Genomic DNA, 19540 nt, shown 5'->3' with positions numbered 1-19540 from the left:
ATACACTTCGCTGCTGCCACATGATTGGCTGATTAGATAATAACATGGATGATTGTTGGTGCGAGACAGGCTGGTTTGAGTATTTCTGTAACTGCTGATCTCCTGGGATTTTAATGATGCTGATCTCCTGGGTGGTTTTAATGTTGTGGCTGATCAGTGTGTGTGTGTGTGTGTGTGTGTGTGTGTTGTGTATACATACATACATACATACATATGTACACTGCTCAACCACAACATTAAAAACACTGACAGGTGGTTAACAAGTGAATAACATTTATTATCTGGTTACAATGGCACCTGTGTAGAGGTGGGATATATTAGGCAGCAAGTGCACAGTCAGTTCTTGAATTTCGTGTGTTGGAAGCTGGAAAAATGGGCAAGCATAAGGATCTGAGTGGCTTTGACAAGGGCCAAATTGTGATGGCTGGATGATTTGGTCAGAGCATCTCCAAAACGGCAGGTCTTGTGGGGTGTTCCCGGTAAGCAGTGGTTAGTACCTACCAAAAGTGGTCCAAGGAAGGACAACCGGTGAGCCAGTGACAGGGTCATGGGCGCCCAAGTCTCATTGATGTGCATGGGAAGCGAAGGCTAGCCCCTCTGGTCTGATCCTACAGAAGAGCTACTGTAGCATGAATTTCTGGAAATGTTAATGCTGGCCATGATAAAAAGGTGTCAGAACACAAAGTGCAACATACTGTAGCTTGCTGCACGGCCGGTCGGGTGAGTGTGCGTCGTTTACCTGGGGAAGAGATTGCAGTAGGATGCACTATGGGAAGAAGGCAGGCCGACAGAGGCAGTGTGATGCTCTGGGCAATGTTCTGCTGGGAAACCTTGGGTCCTGGCATTCATGTGGATATTACTTTAACACGTACTACCTACCTAAAGCCCACGTACACCCCTTCATTTCAGCGATATTCCCTGATGGCAGTGGCCTCTTTCAGCAGGATAATGTGCCCTGCCACACTGCAAAAATTGTTCAGGAATGGTTTGAGGAACATGACAAAGCATTTAATGCGCTGACTTGGCCTCCAAATTCCTCAGATCTCAATCCGATTGAGCACCTATGGGATGTGATGGACCAACAAGTCTGTTCCATGGAGGCACTACCTCACAAGTTACAGGACATAAAGAATCTGCTGCTAAAGTCTCAGTGCCAGATAGAACAGGACATCTTCAGATGTCTTGTGGAGTCCATGCCTCTATGGGTCAGAGCTGTTTTGGGCGGCACTTGGGGGGCCTACACAGTATTAGGCAGGTGGTTTTAATTTTGTGGCTGATCGGTGTATACAGTACTGTGCAAAATTCTTAGGCACATAAGATGCTTCACAAAAGCATTTGTCTTAAGATGGTTAGTTGTTACTTATATCTTCAGTTTAGTGTGTCAATAGGAAATATACATGTTAGACTCCCAAACATTTACTTTTGCAAATAGAAAATATTAGAATAGAAGAACAGGGAGCTCTGCAACAGATGTCATGGCCCCCACACAGCCCCTGAACATGGTGTCAGTCTGGATTACATGAAGAGACTGAAGCAATTGAGACAGCCTAAATAGATTGAATAACTGTGGCGAATTCTCCAAGAACCTTGGAAAATCATATCTGCCAACAACCAAGACAAACTGTGTCCAGATGTACCTATGAGAACTGGGGCTGTTTTAATGGCAAAGGTGGCCACACCGAATATTGATTTAGCTTTTTATGTTTACTGGACTTGAAACTATGTAATTATTTTTGAAGACATCCACACTATGCAACATTTTTCACAAGTTCCTAAAACTTTTGCACAGTACTGTATATATATATATAAGATCCTTCCCTAAAATTACATGCACATACCTGCAATACATCATCCAGAAGAGAAACACATACATACAGTACACAGCTCAGAAACTACCAAAATATTTTTTTTATTTGATCAAAAACAATCAACATTCAAAATTATGAATGAGTATTGATGAGGAAAATAAATGATGAGGAATTATATGAAGCAATTAAATTATAGCCTAACAAACAGTATACAATCCTATAAACAAACAGTATACAATCCTATAAAATCCCAGTTGATAAACATAACTACTGCCCTTTTTACTGCCCATAATTCCCTTTTGAATATTCTGTTTTACTGGGAAATTCATACCATTTTTTAATTTAAATGCACTCTTAAATATTAAGGTTGCAGAAAGGGTTTTTGCAGCAATGCCATATAAGAACCGTTTTTGGTTTCCCAAAGAACCTTTCAGTAAAACACTCTTAAAATAACCATTTTTGAAGAACCTTATAACCTATAGTCTTTTATTTTTAAGAGTGCATGATGCAAAATGCTGTTTTATGTTGTCTTTAAAGGGACAGTTCAGCCAAAAATATTTCTGATATAATTTATTCACCCTCATGCTGTTCCAAACCCATCTGACTTACTTTCTTCTGTGTAACGCAAAATGTAAATTTCTGATAAATGTTCTGGCCACTCCTTTTCATGCCAAAGAGAGATTGACTTGAATTAAATTTTTGTCTGTTCCGCAAATGGAGAAATCATACAGTACAGTATGAATGCAGAAGTCTTGGAATATAGTACAGAAGTCATATGAAGCACTTTTATGACACTTTAATGGTGCTTTTCTTAGTCATTCTGAAGCTTGACAGTGCTAGTCTTCATTTACTTTTGTTAAATGGAAAAGAGTCACCAGGATATTCTTCAAAAAATATATTCCACAGTAAGAAAATCATACAGGTCTTGAACAACGTGACGGTAAGTACTGTAAATAATAACTGAATTTCCATTTTTGGGTGAACTATCCCTTTAACATTCATACAGTCAAGGATTATTGAAGACTGATAGTGATTGCAAAAAGCTGTACTGTAGGACAACAACAGTCTCAGAAAGTCAAACACATCCTACACAGCACCTACTGGAGGAAGAGCATGCAGAGATTTCTGCTGATCTGAGGAAGGCCTTCATGCTGGGCCTAAGATAGAGGGAGACCCAAATCCTGATTTACACTCCACCTGCCTCTGCCTACTCTGCACAAACAGAGCATTCATGCTGAGAAAATGCTGGCAGGAGTTTTAATACTTACAGTAATTGTAATCAAACTGCTGAGACACTGGTGTTTTCTAAGGAGACAGCTGGGATTGTCTCACGGCCTGATTCCAGATCTTCCTGCTTGGACTGACTGACACTAATCACTGAAATATTCATCTGCATGATGTAAAGCTGTAAAACCCTGCTCTCTAATGCATTTTGTGAGTCTTTTGGGGCAAGGGTTAGGCTTGGAATTTAGTTGAACTACAAGCCTTCGTTTGTCATTTTTCACTCTGAGCCTGCTTGAGACAACAAACAGATTACTATAATGCAAGCAAGTAATACATTTGAGAACTTTTGGAAGCCATGTAATGAATGCTGAGATTGAATGACACAGCATACGGCTTCAATTAGGGTCAAAGCATTGTTTGAAAACCACGCAGTCCTCAGTCATAATGTAATGATGTGATTGCATAGTACTTAAGTGTGTGTGTGTACAGATGTGTGTGTGTGTGTGTGTGTGTGTGTGTGTGTGTGGTCTTGTTTATCTACCCATGTGGGAACAAAATGTTCCCTCAAAGAGAGCTAAACCCAAAAAACCTACATTGTGGTCCCCATAAGGAAAGTCATTTCTACTGTTATATATAGCTCTCCAAATTGTGTATGTAAGGGTTATTTATGATACAGAGGAAGGTACTTTAGGTTTAGGGTTGGGTTAGGGGTTACACTTTATGGTATGGTTTAGGTCAGGGGTTAAACCTTAGTAAATCTTAATAACATTGTTGGTTTGTTTGTTTTTCTAAATGGGAGTAATAGTCATAAAAAATGTTGTACATGCCAACTTAATGTTTCGCCATCACATACTATTATTAGGACTTCTCATGAGACCATGTTGACATACAGGCTCATACCATATTTTAAAGTTTTGTATACTTCATTTATTGAATATCATTCCATATTTGATATACAGTATATTTCACATGTGTATGCTTACTAATCATTATTAACAAGTAATTAGATTACTTGCTCACAAAAATATTTTAGCCTATTTATTTATTTTTATTATTATTATTATTTTATTTTCTCCCCAATTTGGAATGCCCAATTCCCAATGTGCTCTAAGTCCTCGTGGTGGCTTAGTGTCTGGCCTCAATACGGGTGGTGGAGGATGAATCTCAGTTGCCTCCACATCTAAGATGTCAATCTGAGCATCTTATCACGTGGCTTGTTGAGTGTGTTACTGCGGAGACATAGCATGTGTGGAGGCTTCACGCTATTCTCCATGACACCCATGCACAACTCACCACGCGCTCCACCAAGAGCGAACCACATTATTGCGACCATGAGGAGGTTACCCCATGTGACTCTACCCTCCCTAGCAACCGGGCCAATTTAGTTGCAGAGGAGACCAGGCTGGAGTCACTCAGCACACCCTGGATTCGAAATCGTGACTCCAGGGGTGGGAGTCAGCGTCTTTACTCGCTGAACTACCCAGGTCACAAAGATTTACGTATTTCAATTTCATTAAACTCCATCAAATTGAACTGTACAATGTTTAACAAAACTAAAATAATAAAACTTAAAATATTTAGGTTTTATATTTTATTTTATTAAAATTGCTCAGTTCAATTTGATGGATTTGTGTTATGAAATTTAAGTGCATAAATCTTAAAGAAGGCTAAAATATAATTTATGCAAGTAAACTAATTAGGCCTACTAGTAAATAATGACTTGTAAGTACATCTTCAAATCTTAAAAGTAAATTGTCATTTTTAATTTTAAAAACATTTTTTTTTTTAGTGTAAGAGTAATTATATAATTATCTGAATAATTAAATACACTTTTTAAATTATTAGAATTGCACATATTTGTCCAAGTATGATGAGGTGGAAAGAGTGGAGATGGAAGGTCATGGAGGACTCCAACAGTTTCACTCTGGCACAGATTAATCAAACAGCCAATGCACTGTCCTTTATGACCTTTCCTCCAAACACATACATATAGGACTCATGCTGAAATCTACACATATATAGAGCATTAGCCATAATACAGTTATGTATATACTTACATTGTGCATGTCTGCATGTGCTGTGTATGGCTGTGCACACTTGCGTGCATCTTTGCATACGTATGTCCTTCTGTGTGTATTTGTCTCCTAGGCAAGTCCATCTGCCTCCCTCAGGTCAGGCTTAGTAAAAAGACATCCTCACATTAGTGCACTCCCATCTCTCTCTCTCTCTCTCTCTCTCTCTCTAACACACACACACACACCCTTTCTCATTATAGCCAAGAGGACTACAGACTACAGCTTGTTCTAAAGCAACTTGACTTGGCAGTGTAACCGAACCATGGGGGCCAATCACTTTAACACAGAGCTATGATCTGTTGTTTCAAGGTTATCCAAATGCACCAGATCCCTTTACATCAGTCAGATTCACCTGGGACAACAACAACACATTCTCCAGTGCATGTTGCATCCCACTGGAGGAGGCACCGTAACCTTTGATTGTAACTCTGAATGTCTGGCCGCTATGATAAGCATGTGTCTCTCCTCTGGTGTGACTCTGAATCAACTGCTTGTTTACTTTCCTGTTCTACTTTCTTCTTTGTATCCATCCCTTTATCATCTGTGCTGTGTTTCCAGCCTCCAGCCAAATACCTACTGCCTGAGGTCAGCATTAATGACTACAGCAAGAACTGTGTGGTGATCGATCTGGATGAGACCCTCGTGCACAGCTCCTTCAAGGTACTGGTGTATACATTCACACAGACACAATTACTGTAATTATTACATATTTCACAAAGCAGTTGATAGATGCAAACAAAATCTGGTATAGAAGATATAGTATAGTCTGATATAGATCTTGGGGTTGATGCCATATTTAACATGCAAATGAAAATACATCTGTGAGTGATAGAAGAACATTTGGTATAGTAAGTTGTATTGTTGCTGACAGTACATTAAATTGCTAAACTTTTAAACAAATAAATAGTACTAGTAAAGCAGTATTTTTTTTAAATTTTTTTTTTATGATGTACACTTCATGAGATGAAGAATCTATTCTTATCAATCTAAGAGAAAAGCTGCTTTAGTATACACATGGTGCTGGGCATGAATTCATGAGCGCCGACAAGTTGTGATCACATGATCAGCCGAATAATACTCATTTTATCTCAGTTATTACTTGTAAATGGACACTTTCACTTGCAATAATATTAGTCATGGCTGACTTCGATTAGCACATTTATACTCTACAATGACATTGGTTACAGAACTTTGTGTCTTGCGTGATGGGTGCGCTAGGTGGCAGCAGACATAAACATATATTTTAATGAGTGCACCTATAAAAAATACATCTTTCTACAAATTTTCATTGGAGGAGAAGAAATCGGGAAAACATAGGCTGTGAAAATTAGACACAGGGTTTTTTTATAGATTTGTATTTTTAATTTTGTTTTTATTTCTATTTATTATTCAATTAGGCATTCCAGTTTAGTTTATTGATCTTTTACACGTTTGCTGGTAGAACAGCAAACTCATTTTTAGTACTCATTTCAGTTTGTCTTTATTTTAGTTTTATTATTTCAAGGCTGCCAAATCAAAAGTGTTTATTGATATAATTTAAATATATCTAACGTCCTAAATTTCTTAGAGCAATCTTGTGTTACCTCTATTTAGTGGCATTTTCATGTTAAATTAAGGTGAATTATAAATGTATACATTTTTGATAATATACTGTATCTAAAACTAAATTTATTTTGAGTATTATGAGGCATTTTTATTTTATTAGGGGTACAAGCACGAAGTTCTTGAACCCTATTGTATTTGTACTGCTTTTCTTGTTATTAGGGGGCCAAGCAGTGACGCTGCTTGACCCTATAGTAATTGTACTGATTTTCTTCTTTTTCTTATAATATTTTCTACCTTAAAAGTGTCTGAACGTAAGTGACCGTAAGTCGTGGAGGCACCAAACTTGGCAGGATGATCCCAAATCCTCCCACTACCCAGGCGCACAAATGCACACCCATCTGACCCTAGGTGGCGCTATAATAAACAGTTTTACGTTTTGGCTCATATCTCTGCAACCGTGTGGGCTAGAATCAAAATATTTTTTCCTCTGATTTCTTGAATCAAACCCTACATGAATGTCCTCAAATTTGTTGATCATTTTTCTAACTCCTAGACCGTTAGTCCGATCGGCATGCAATTTGGTATACATCATCTGCAGACCCTCCTGACAAAAGGTTATCAAAAAGATTTTATACGTCAAATCGTTCCGAAGATATTAACGATATAATGCCTTCGGTTTAACATGATTTGAGTAATTGTTTAATATCTACTCATCGCAAACTCCAAATGTAACCAAACTCGGTGCACATAGTCAACAGGACGTTTAGAAGATGTTAGCAAAGTTTGTAAAATTTCGCCCCTAGGGGGCACTACAACTTAAAAACTGACATACTGTAACTTTGCAGCCATTTGCTGAGTGACAAGTTCAAATTAAAAATACAATTCAGCACCTTATAACTCCTATTGGGAATGTCTGAGGGTTATTGAAATGAATATACACAAGCAAGGTATCAACTCGAAGCTGCATATAACATTTTGTGACAATCGGCCACACGGTGGTGGTATTATTAACTAATTAGCATTTTTACTCATAACTTCGGAACCATATAGGCTACAATACAAATGTGTTGCTTCTCTGAATCCACGAGCGCCCCACAATGACAGGGTCATTTCTGCAGTAAACATTTTTTACAATTTCAATTTATTAGAAAAAACAACTTTTTCTTACTCATCCTAGGCCGTTTGCTTGATCAGAACCAAACCAATGCAGATAGATTCATAGAGTCCCACTATGAAAAGCCATCAAAGGAATTTTTACATTTTGATTTCATTGTCAAACAGTATGCCAAAATGTACATAGTGGGCAGGGCCACTTTTACTAAAATGGTTATAACTCTTGAACGGAATAAGATATTATCACCAAATTTGGTATACTTATGTGTGAGGTCATTGTGAGGACACACAAATAAAATTTCATATCTCTGCCTCTTGATGGCATTATAATAATTAAAAACATAAACATTTCTCTAACTATGGACTTGGAATTTTGCATGTAGTTTATTTGTCCATAAAGGTCTATGTGGACAGTCGCATTTAAAAAAAAACATGGCCGCCATCGAACAAACAGCTTACAGCAGCTTTTATATAGGGTTAAATAAGGCCGATCAGAACGAAACCTGGAAGGCCATTTTGTCTCTTAGGCTAAGAGGTCTGTGCAATATTTGAAATAAATTGGACACTGGGAGGCACAATGGCATTTTACATGCATGTAAATCGTTGTATATAGCGCTGTTTTTCACAAAGAAACACTTTATTCATACCATATTGTAGATCTCCTCATTCTGAACAATTTTGCCTTAAGTACCATTGGTGTGAAACAGATCACTCATTAAATACTTTTTCAAACTAGGCCTATGCCATTCGGCCAATCAGAACCAAACCACTGCAGAAAGATTCAACAGAGTCCCAGTGTAAAAAGTTATCAAAGTAATTTTGAACTCTTGATTAATCGTCAAACGGTATGCCAAAACAAACATAGTGGGCGTGAACGTATTGAGATATTATCACCAAATTTGGTACACTTATGCATAGGGTCATTCTAAGGATACACACACAAAGTTGTGCACCTCTGCCTCTTGTTGAAGCTGTAATAATTAAACATTAAAAAATGTCTCTAACTATGGATCCGTTGGTCTGATTGAATTGAAATTTTGCATGCAGTTTCTTTGACATCAGGGTCTATGAGAACAGTTGCATATCTTGAAAAACATGGCCGCCATTGATTAATGAACTTTTAGCAGCTATTTGAACTAGTCAGCAACTATTTGAACTAGTCAGCAACTATTTGAACTAGTCCTTGGCCATTTGCCTGATCGGAACCCATCCATTGCAGAACTATTCAGAGTCTCAATATGAAAAGTTATCAAAGGAATTTTGAAATTTTGATTTATCGTCTAATGGTACACCAAAACGTACATAATGGGTGTGGCCACCTTTACTAAAATGGTTATAACTTTTGAGTAGATTGACATCTATCATCTTGCTTTCTTAATATATGGATTCAACTACTGGAGTCATATGGATTCATTTTATGCTGCCTTTATGTGCTTTTTACAGCTTTAAAATGTTGTTACCCAATTCACTTTTCAACAAATATAATTTAGGCAGGATTTATTCTGTCGATTGTTATTATTTAGCATCCACTGGATCATTTCTGTCAATTCTGATTATTTGGGTTATTTCTTCACATGTGCTTGGACCCCGATGATTGACGCTTGCGACTATATTTTTAGTTCATTTTGAAGTTATGAAAATGATTTTCCAATCATGTCAGTTTTTATTTTAATTTCAGTTAAAGGGGAATTAAATGTATTAAATGTATTTCAGTGGCATGGCCTTTTTTATTGCAGCTAGTTCTGTATGTGCTATCACCACTCATATTTTATTCAGAAAATGTAAAAATCAGTTGTTTTCAGTAGGTTATAGCAGAGGTTTTAGAGTGGCCTGATAATTCTATTGAGCAATCTAAGACATAATAACAGAAGGCAATGGCAGTCTTTTGAGACTGTTGTGGCAGATTTATAGTCCCAGATGAATAAAATCCTCTTCAAAGATGAAATGCTTGTCTGGTCCCTAGAAAGTGGCGCTTCAGGGACCCACCTGCTGAGAGCAGTGACCCACTTCTCTGCATCTTGGTTTTAGGCTGCTTTTTAGCTCACTGACACTCACAACAAGGTCAAATAATTAAATACACACACACCCCACATTTACATAAACATACATCTAGCTTAATGCATACTTGTCATCCACAGCTGGACACCTTCCCACTCTGAGAGAACAAGCAATTCGAAGACAGTGACAGGAAACTCAATGAGTTTGCTCCAAGAATAATAGTATTTTGGTAAATCAGAGCCTTTCTTCCATTTAAATGTTTGCCTGGCAGCTTGTTTTTGCTCGGAGAAGACAGAAAGGCAGTAACTGAGAGAAAGAGGCCCAGAGAGAGGGATGCATGCCTTTGTGCGCACTCACATACACACACTGAAAGCGCATGCACAAATATGCCCGCCCTGACACCAAAAAATGCACATGTACACAAGCATACACATTTATACATGTTTACTTTGCAATAGTGACCTGTAAATTATCCCACTTATTATAGGAATACTTAACAAATAAATAAATTAATGGAATACAAGTATTAATTGGAGTTAAATATTTTAATATTTAAAACAATTGTTTTTATTATGTGAGAAGAGAGTGATACGAGATACGAGAGTGATACGTACGAAGTGATACGAGAGACATAAAACTAGTACAGCTTTATATAGGAAATCAGTGGTCAATTATACAGTTTAGTGGTCATTATACTTTACATTTTTGACTGCAGAATAATGAGATTGATCAATTAGAATCAAGTATTCCAGATAGCCGTGTAACAATTTGTTTAAAAACAGGGATGATCTGCAGTCCAGGCACAATTCACTAGAAGAAAAGTCAGTGTGATTTCTGCATGTATTCTATGCACACTAATCCCTCTCTCTCTCTCTCTCTCAAAGATTATATACTGTACTGCACTTTATTACAGATGTTATGTTATTTTCATTTAAATTTAGAACAGGAAGAGTTATCAGTTTTTTAGTTAGGTTATATTTTTAAGAAAAACATTTATTTGTATTTGAAATGTTATATACCTGACCTATGTCAACACCCAGCCATGTAAATAAGACTAGCTTGGCCAGTGTTGCTACTCCTCATCATATTGATCACACACTCCACCTGCTGGCCATAACAGGACCTGATGTGTAAAATATTTGGTTAATTAAAATCTGATCTTGAATAAAGTTCTCCATACATTACATACAATATTTCAATCCACTAAAGGGATAGTTCACCCAAAAATGAAAATTCTGTCATCATTTTCTCAACCGAATGTACCTTTTTTTCTTGCGTGGAACACAAAAGGAGATGTTTAGCAGAATGTAGCCTCAGTCACCATTCACTTTCATTGCATCTTTTTTTCCATACAATGAAAGTGAATGGCGACTGGGGCTAACATTCTGTTTTCTAACAACATGAAGTTGAGTAAATGACTATTTTTTGGGTGAACTATTGCTTTAAACCCCTTTATCTATTGTAAGATATTACCTATTTATTACCTATTTAAAAACTGTCTGTTAAGCTGTGCTGTATGTGGAACTATCCAAGACAATTGTGATGTTATGCAAACCAGGTCAGACAGAGGACAGAGACACTAATGGCTGAGCCTCCTTCTCCGCCGTCCTATCAGAACTAGGAACCGCAGAATTCCCCTGTTTTTAACAAGAGCCTAAAAAGTACAGAGAGCCAAAGTTTTCTCTCCTCATCTCTCTGTTTTTCTTTTTGGCATCAAGACAGCTCTGAGCCGCCCGCTGAGACATTTTCATCCTCTCTGTGCTCTATTGCTCCCTTTTTTCTTTCTCCTTACAGTTTCTTTAAAGATGATTCAAGTCTCTTTTCAAAGACTCTTGCAGTTCCCAGCTCCATGCAATCAGCTGTCAGACACACACACTGGCTCAGTTAGACATGCATATATAGTCTTTTTTAAGCTCAAAGAGGTTTAATTGAAATGCTTGACTACAGGTAGCTGTGAAGAGAAGGATGCCTTCCTGTGGCACTATACACACGAACATCTGCTCTCTCAGTGAACACCACAGATGATACAGCTGTAATACTGTTGTGTCAGGGATGAAGCTGATTGCCAGTTTTGACTGTTTCTAATGCATGTCTTTCTGTTTTCTGCTTACAGCCCATCAGCAATGCAGACTTTATAGTCCCTGTGGAGATTGATGGAACAGTTCATCAGGTACTGTATTAATGGGTTCAAATGCAGCCATAGAGTTCTTTAATATTGCTGTGGAGGGCCGTCTATTAGCATTTCCATTCATCTCAATGGCAGTTGCTCGGTTGGCGCATGTAACCCCGCATGCTACCATATTTGCTCGGAACTCAGTTCTGAAAAATAAACAGTTTTGAGCCAATCACCAGAGCCGTAAATGCCATTGGTTCTCACCATTGTGGTGTCCGTCCACGCTGTTTTTCTACCGTTTTTCTATGCAAACATACGCTAAACGGACATCTTTAAATGTTGCGCCACATCTCACTGTTTTTTCATGGTCTCATGCAGGAGCAACATGTTTTTTAGATGCAGTGTCAGGTTTAGTTGAACTTTTAAAAGTGCATCTTGAGACACCTGCAACTAGTTTTTTTTTATGTGCTAGAACAGTTCCAACTGAACGTAGTTACGGCTTCAAACAACAGGGGCTAACTTCCGAAACTAACAAGACCCTTTGGCTCACATTGTGTCAGCAAAGGATTATCAAGAAAGTGCTAATGCAATGTGTTATTTTAGTTTTAATGTCACTTTACCCCAACAATCTGTGTTTTAAATGAACAGCAGACATTTCTTTTAATCATACAATCATCATCCTTCTGTTCAGTGTTAACAGTAATAATACAACTGTTTCAAATTCCAACATGTCTTCTGTGGCTGTAGCATTTTTAATCAATTTCCTTTTTTTTTTCCTTTCATAAAAATATTTCATAAAAAACTCAAAACATTTTGTGAATGGGCCCAAAGGGTTTGCACTACATCACACAGACCAAATATCAAATCAGCTTCCTTTTTATAATTCTGCTTTAATCATTGGGTGTGATTTAGTCTGGGAGTTCTCACTGGAAGTAACTTTGAAGTAAGCAAATGTCATCATTCTGAACACAGCCTTACCACACAGTATCCACCCTCATGGGAACCTAAATTGTGTTGATGGCAAGTATGAGTGTGTGTGTGTGTGCATGTATCAAAGAGAAAGAGTGTCAATAAAAGCCCTTTTTTTTCTTATGATGAAATACTTCTGGGATGTGGCTGTTACCTGGTTCAAGTAATCCAGGATAGGCTCTGTGGATCAGGGTTGGCCTGTTCTTGGTTACTTGCACTGGGTTGCAGCGACTGGGTGTCTCATTCAAGATTGGAAAACTATAAAAAAGGTTGGTCAAAAGTTCAATGTCAGCATCTCTTCTGTCTCTTTCCTGGAATCAGCAGTGATTTTTTTCTTTCAGTAATAAGTTGTGTTTTTTGCGGTCTGTTTGAAGGTCTACGTGCTGAAGAGGCCTCATGTGGATGAGTTTCTGCAGAAAATGGGCAAACTGTTTGAATGTGTACTTTTTACAGCCAGCTTAGCAAAGGTAAGTCTCTACACAATGGAATGGTATATATTTTATTTAGAAATATATTTCTTAGTTATGCGCTGTATAGGAAGCAATTGGGGCAGTGCCGCACCATCAGTGCTTCACAAATGTCTAAATGAGGGGATGTTACCGAAAGCATGCTTTAAAATGGAGGTTAGAGTTAGGGTTAAGTAGGGGTTGATCAGTTTTTGTCAAAAAGGTTGTTTACCCCATTCTACACTAAGACTAATATACCTTTGTTAAGCCCAATACAAACATGCAGCAACTTTATCACTTGATGTCGCTAGTCTCCATAGCTAGTACAATGACGTTGCTTGTGGGCGTTCCTACTGCTGACGCTGTAACGTTATTGGTGGACTGCACGTCTGGCCATATGTCTTGAGAATCTGATCACAGATTCACAGATGAGGCATTTTGCCAGTAAACTAAGATATCATTTTAATTTGACAAGGAATCGGTTTTCTTGTCCCTAGATTTGCCCATTCTGCAGGGGAGAGTTATGCAGCAGTGTTTAATGCATCATATCATTAATAAGATGAACGATCTATCAATGTTCAAATCAAACTCATTCAGACTGCCAACATTTTTTTTTCCATGCATCATTTTATTATGTACAGTATGTGGTTACAGACAAGTAATATGGAACAATGACACCGCTCACAGACATTTCTCCTGTGTCTTGCCTGCACTTGACTCCCATCATTTCAGAGGAGACAGATGATGTTGCGTCGCTCGCCACGTCCACATCTATTCACTAGATGTCACTGTCGCTCAAGTCGCCAGAAGTCACCAGCTCTCATAAAAATGAATGAGATCTAGTCGCTTTGTTGTTGGAATCGCTGTATGTGTGCACAAGGCTTTTATCTATTGGTTTGACAGTTTAACACTAGAATGTTTACACAACTTTAACCCCGTAACATATGTGGGACGGAAAAACCAAGGTGAAATTTATATGCATATCTACTTTTTTTTTCTTTCAAACTGAATTAACTGTAGTGATAATTTTATTGATAATTACAAAAATGTAATTGTTGATATATATTTTAATTGTCTTGAGTTTTACAGCCATTGAAAATGGAATAGAAGTTTTGGGTGACAGTGTAAAAAGGCTGCATAATCGTAAAATGGACAGTTTCCATGTTTGGTCATTGGCAATACTCGTCATACTCTTTGCATAAAAGCATTAGCTGAAAAACAACTTGCTATACTTGTATACTGCACATAAATATGAACATGGTATTCAACTTAATTAATTACATCAATGATGGAAATTTAAAATCAATGTAAACTAAATTTAAAACCAGTGTTAAGTGTATTGAATACCATAGTAAACACATACGGGGTCATATACGACCCACATATGCATTCTATGGATAGTGATGCAAACTCTCTTATAATTAAATAAACATGCAAACTAAATTTGAGAAAAGTCTGTTCACATGGTCAAAGACACCCTATTTAAAGAATGCCTGTAGTGTCTGATGAAAAGACCACTTCATTTAAAATTATACTGAAAAATAAGTTTTGACCCACATATGAATTTTAACCTTGCTTTAGGGGCCACTCAATGAATACATGTTTTTCTGTGTAAACTCTAGACTTATTTGACCGTTGCACCACGTATAGCTCACACATTAACACAGCGTTTTTAAGATGCCATTTCTAGTTAAAAAAAAAAACACTTTAAAACATCTTTTCTTGAAGTTGTAGAGCACATATAAAAGGTTAATGCCTCCCACACTTACTTTCAGGTGGTGAAAGTCATTCTGAGGGCACACATTGTGATTGCTGTTGACTCTTTTTGGTCTTGCAGTATGCTGACCCTGTAGCAGACCTGTTGGACCAGTGGGGTGTATTCAGGGCACGGCTTTTCAGGGAATCCTGTGTGTTCCACCGGGGAAACTACGTCAAAGACCTCAGCCGACTGGGCAGAGAGCTCAACAAAGTCATAATAGTAGACAACTCACCTGCCTCTTACATCTTCCATCCAGAGAATGCTGTAAGTGTCACTATGGGTCACATCAGCTTTAAGCACTCAGAATGCCCTTCTTTACTCAATGAAGATCCATCTTCATATTGTTATTCTGATAGATTGCATGCTAAAACTTCAGATGTATGTGGATTTGATGTGTTTTATTTCAGGATCATCTTTTCCAGTGGAATTAATGAGCCAGAACCCAGTTGCAAACATTCCACAGTCCTTTGTCAAAACATCTCATAACTTATAAACTCAGTCTGCATAGCAAGCTGCCTGTGGAACATGCTGCAGATTTTACCTCTGTGCTGTCACCTCCTCCACTAGCTTGCATCCCTCCCATTAGATTAGGTGTTATTTTGTATTCAATCTAAAGATCTGCAGATTGAAACTGTTGTCTGTGAGATCGTGGATACCTCATGTCTCAATAATTCAGATACTCTTTCCTTTCAAAAGACACCAAGATAGTCAGACACTGCACACAGAAGAATTGGCTTTGAAACAAAATAAGGACTGTTACGCTAAAACAAAGGTTCCAGTTAAAAACAAAAAGGCTTTTACAGCCGGGTGCCATAAGAGAACCTTTGTAGCTTACACAAAGAACTTTTCTCTTATTCTTTATGTAACATTGGTGCACTGAAATACCCAAAACCAATACCATGATCTGTAGAAATTATTAAAGGGATAGTTCACCCCAAAATTTTTATTCTCTCATTATTTACTCATTATTATGATATCGCAGGCGTGTATGACTTTCTTCACCAAAACACATTTGAAGAAAAATAGAAAAATATATTAGCTCAGTAGGTCCTTAAAATGCAAGTAAATAGAGATTTCTCTTTTGAAGCTCAAAAAATCACAGAGTCAACATAAACTTCATCGATGCAGTCCAGCAGTAAAATGTATGTCTTCTAAAGAGATACGCTCACTTTTGGTGCAATAAAAGATCCATATTTAAGTACTTTTTAACTATAACCCAGTGCTTCAAGTAAGCTTCACAAGAGGGTAGAGTCCAAGCATTCTCTTGTGTGACGTATTTGCATTGCTTGATACAGACATAATGTTCTCCTCTCAGTTGAGACATCCAGGATAAGTACACAAACGATCTAAACCAAAACCAACCAAGCTACTGTACAGTGTTCCTCCTTCTCACTTGTAAACAGTGCTTCTCTTCTGGCTGTGACACACTTGCGTCAGTTCTCACTTGTTTCAAATGCCAATGCGATTACATGAAACGCTCATACCACTGTACAACAGAAACAGGTTTTAGAGTTAAAAGAAGTACTTAAATATGTATCTTTTTTGCACCAAAATCAATCATGTGTCTTTAGAAGACATTCATTTAATTAATTAATTTAATGGATAACGTTATGCTGTCTGTCTGTGACTTTTGGAACTTCAAAAGAGAAATCTCCATTCACTTGCATTTTAAGGACCTAGGAAGATATTTTTCTGTTTTTCTTCAAATGTGTTCTAGTGAACTCAGAAAGTCATACACACCTGGGATATCATGTGAGTGAATAAATAATGAGAGAATTTACATGTTTTGATGAACTATCCCTTTAAGAAACATCTTGGAGGTTCCATTTCTTAACATTAATTAATGCATTAGGTTTCATAAACGAACAATGATATATATTTTTAAAATATTTATTCATCTTTATTTATGTTTGCTAATAAAAATACAGTTGTTCATTGTTGTTCATGTTAGTTCATAGTGCACTAACTAATGTTAACATACAACATTATTTTATTTTTTAAATGTTTTATTATACACTGGCGGCCAAATGTTTGGAATAATGTACAGATTTTGCTGTTTCGGAATGAAACTGGTACTTTAATTCACCAAAGTGGCATTCAGCTGATCACAAAGTATAGTCAGGACATTACTGATGTAAAAAACAGCATCATCACTATTTGAAAAAGTAATTTTTTATCAAATCTAGACAGCTTATCATTGAGTAATCATGCTAAATTGCAAATTTGGTACTAGAAAATCACTTGTCATTATATCAAACACAGTTTAAAGCTATGCAATAGACTGGAAAGTCTTAAGAACATTATTAGGTCAAAAATGGCTGAAAAGAAACAGCTTTCTCTAGAAACTCATCAGTCAGTCATTGTTTTGAGGAATGATGGCTATACAATGCTTGAAATTGCCAAAAACTGAAGATTTCATAGAAAGGCGTACACTACAGTCTTCAAAGACAAATGACAACTGGCTCTAACAAGGACAGAAAGAGATGTGGAAGGTCAGATGTACAACTAAACAAGAGTAGAAGTACATCAGAGTCTATAGTTTGAGAAACTCAACTCCTCAGCTGACAGATTCATTGAATTCTACCCGCTCAACACCAGTTTCATGTACAACAGTAAAGAGCACTTTGAAACAGAAAAACAAAAAGAAAAGGTTAGAGTGGGCAAAGAAACTCAGACATTGGACAACAGATAATTGGAAAAGAGTGATATGGATCTTAAACCCATTGAGCTTTTGTGGGATCAGCTAGACTGTAAGGTGCGTGAGAAGTGCCCGACAAAAAACCCTTTTTTCCGTAAATAGCCAATAAGCTTTAGATACATCACTGCCAGAATCAAGATTTGCTTCTTGCTAGTCAGTTGCAGGGAGTGTTATGGGTTGGAAAAAAGTATTTGTAGTGCAGAAAGACTACTGTAAATTTTAAATGAATGCATCTGCTAAAAGTGATTTTTGTCATATATTTTGCAGGAAATTACTATATAAATGCTTTGAAGCTAACAGACATGGACTAAGAGCCACAAAACTTGTTTCATGGTGTCTTTAATTTGGTTAAAAGTCTCCTGTTGCTGATTTTGTCAGCATTGAAATGTTGGTGTATTTGCAGGTGCCGGTGCAGTCGTGGTTTGATGACATGACCGACACTGAGCTGCTGGATTTACTGCCACTGTTTGAAGGCCTGAGCAGAGAGAAGGACATTTACAGTGTGTTACAGAGTCTGAGGGATAGGTAGCACACTCGTCCAGATCTGCCTGGCTTAACTTTACCACGCATACACAAACAAAACCGAAACCCATCTCAGGCCAAGCCACCATACATCTCTGGCCTCTAGAGGACATCATTCACCAAGCAAAGGAGAAAATAGCCTCTACTCCATCCGACTCACTCTATGGACAAAACCTTCCTGCGATGTCCACCCTCAATGGACCAGGGGCCAATAGTATTCCTTGGCAAGCAAATATATATTCTCAGTTTCTAATTTTGATGCAGAATGAAGAAAACAAGCAAACAAACATAATTTTATAACAGAAGAGTTTACTATCCTTGAGTTCTATATATTTACCAGAAAAAAAGAACACACAAAAAAAAGATAAACTATTTTTCTGGATGGTTGAAAGTACTCTTTTGAACTATTCTGTTCAGGCTATGCAGGCAGTCTTTTCCGCATCAACAGTAGTTACAACAACTGTGATTTTTTTTTCTCCTTCTCTCTTACCAAATGAAGTGCCTTATGACTGTTTTTATGAGGATAGAAATTCGTTTTTTTGTATGCTGCATATTTACAATGATTTTGAAAACTTTAAACAGATGTACACAGGAAAAAGGTGAGTCTATCTTTTTAAATTCTGGTCTGGACTCTTCACTGGACTGAATAATATATTATCGGGCAAAGAATTATGCCATTATTTTCTTGGCTTCTTTTATGCCTTTGAAAGTATAGCATTTAAGCATTGTGTTTAAGAGGGGAATTTAAAAACATCTATTACCCATTTGTGATTTGAATTAATTATTCAAAATATATTTGTGAAAAGGCTCATTTTAATCAATAAGCCAATACGTCAGGATCTGAAATGAATACTCATCATTATCAAAATAAAAGATGCAATCAATATCAATAATGGCTCAATTGTTGTGTTTTTTCAAAATGTGTTAGATTTTACAAAAAAAGGGTTTTGTTATAGGGTCATTTTTTGCACCTTTGTTTTTAATTCTGGGAGTATTTTTGTTACTTTTGTTGGCTTTTTGTTCAAATTATTTAAAATGTGCATTGAAGTTGGACGTGTTCATGTGCATTACACTAGAGATGCTGGGATGCCATGAGTGGATTACACACATTCATTGAGTTCATTGTGCAGGACAATTACAGCACAATGAATTTACATATGCTCTGTTTTCCACTATGAGTTTGATCTCTTATAAAGAATGGGGTGCACAGAGATGTGGTTAAACATAGTTAACAAACAAACTCTGAATGTTTTTCAAGTTTGCTGCATGA

At 37.1% G+C, this 19540-nt stretch overlaps 1 protein-coding gene across 2 annotated transcripts in view; it reads left to right on the top strand.

The window, feature by feature from the left end:
- The window catches only part of LOC127634890 (CTD small phosphatase-like protein), a 68158-nt gene extending 49004 nt beyond the window's left edge, over positions 1-19154 (top strand). For both annotated transcript variants that reach the window (XM_052114633.1, XM_052114632.1), the window contains 5 exons: positions 5666-5767; positions 11877-11933; positions 13220-13312; positions 15129-15314; positions 18152-19154. In XM_052114633.1, coding sequence (XP_051970593.1) covers positions 5666-5767; positions 11877-11933; positions 13220-13312; positions 15129-15314; positions 18152-18277 — 564 coding nt within the window. In that variant the 3' untranslated portion in view covers positions 18278-19154. The remainder of the gene's footprint in view (positions 1-5665; positions 5768-11876; positions 11934-13219; positions 13313-15128; positions 15315-18151) is intronic.
- The last annotated feature ends 386 nt before the right edge of the window (positions 19155-19540 follow it).

Source organism: Xyrauchen texanus, chromosome 42 (assembly GCF_025860055.1).
Source record: "Xyrauchen texanus isolate HMW12.3.18 chromosome 42, RBS_HiC_50CHRs, whole genome shotgun sequence".
Classification (NCBI taxonomy): Eukaryota; Metazoa; Chordata; class Actinopteri; order Cypriniformes; family Catostomidae; genus Xyrauchen; species Xyrauchen texanus.
Note: the sequence above shows the minus strand (reverse complement) of the source record. Positions and strands in the feature narration are given on the sequence as shown.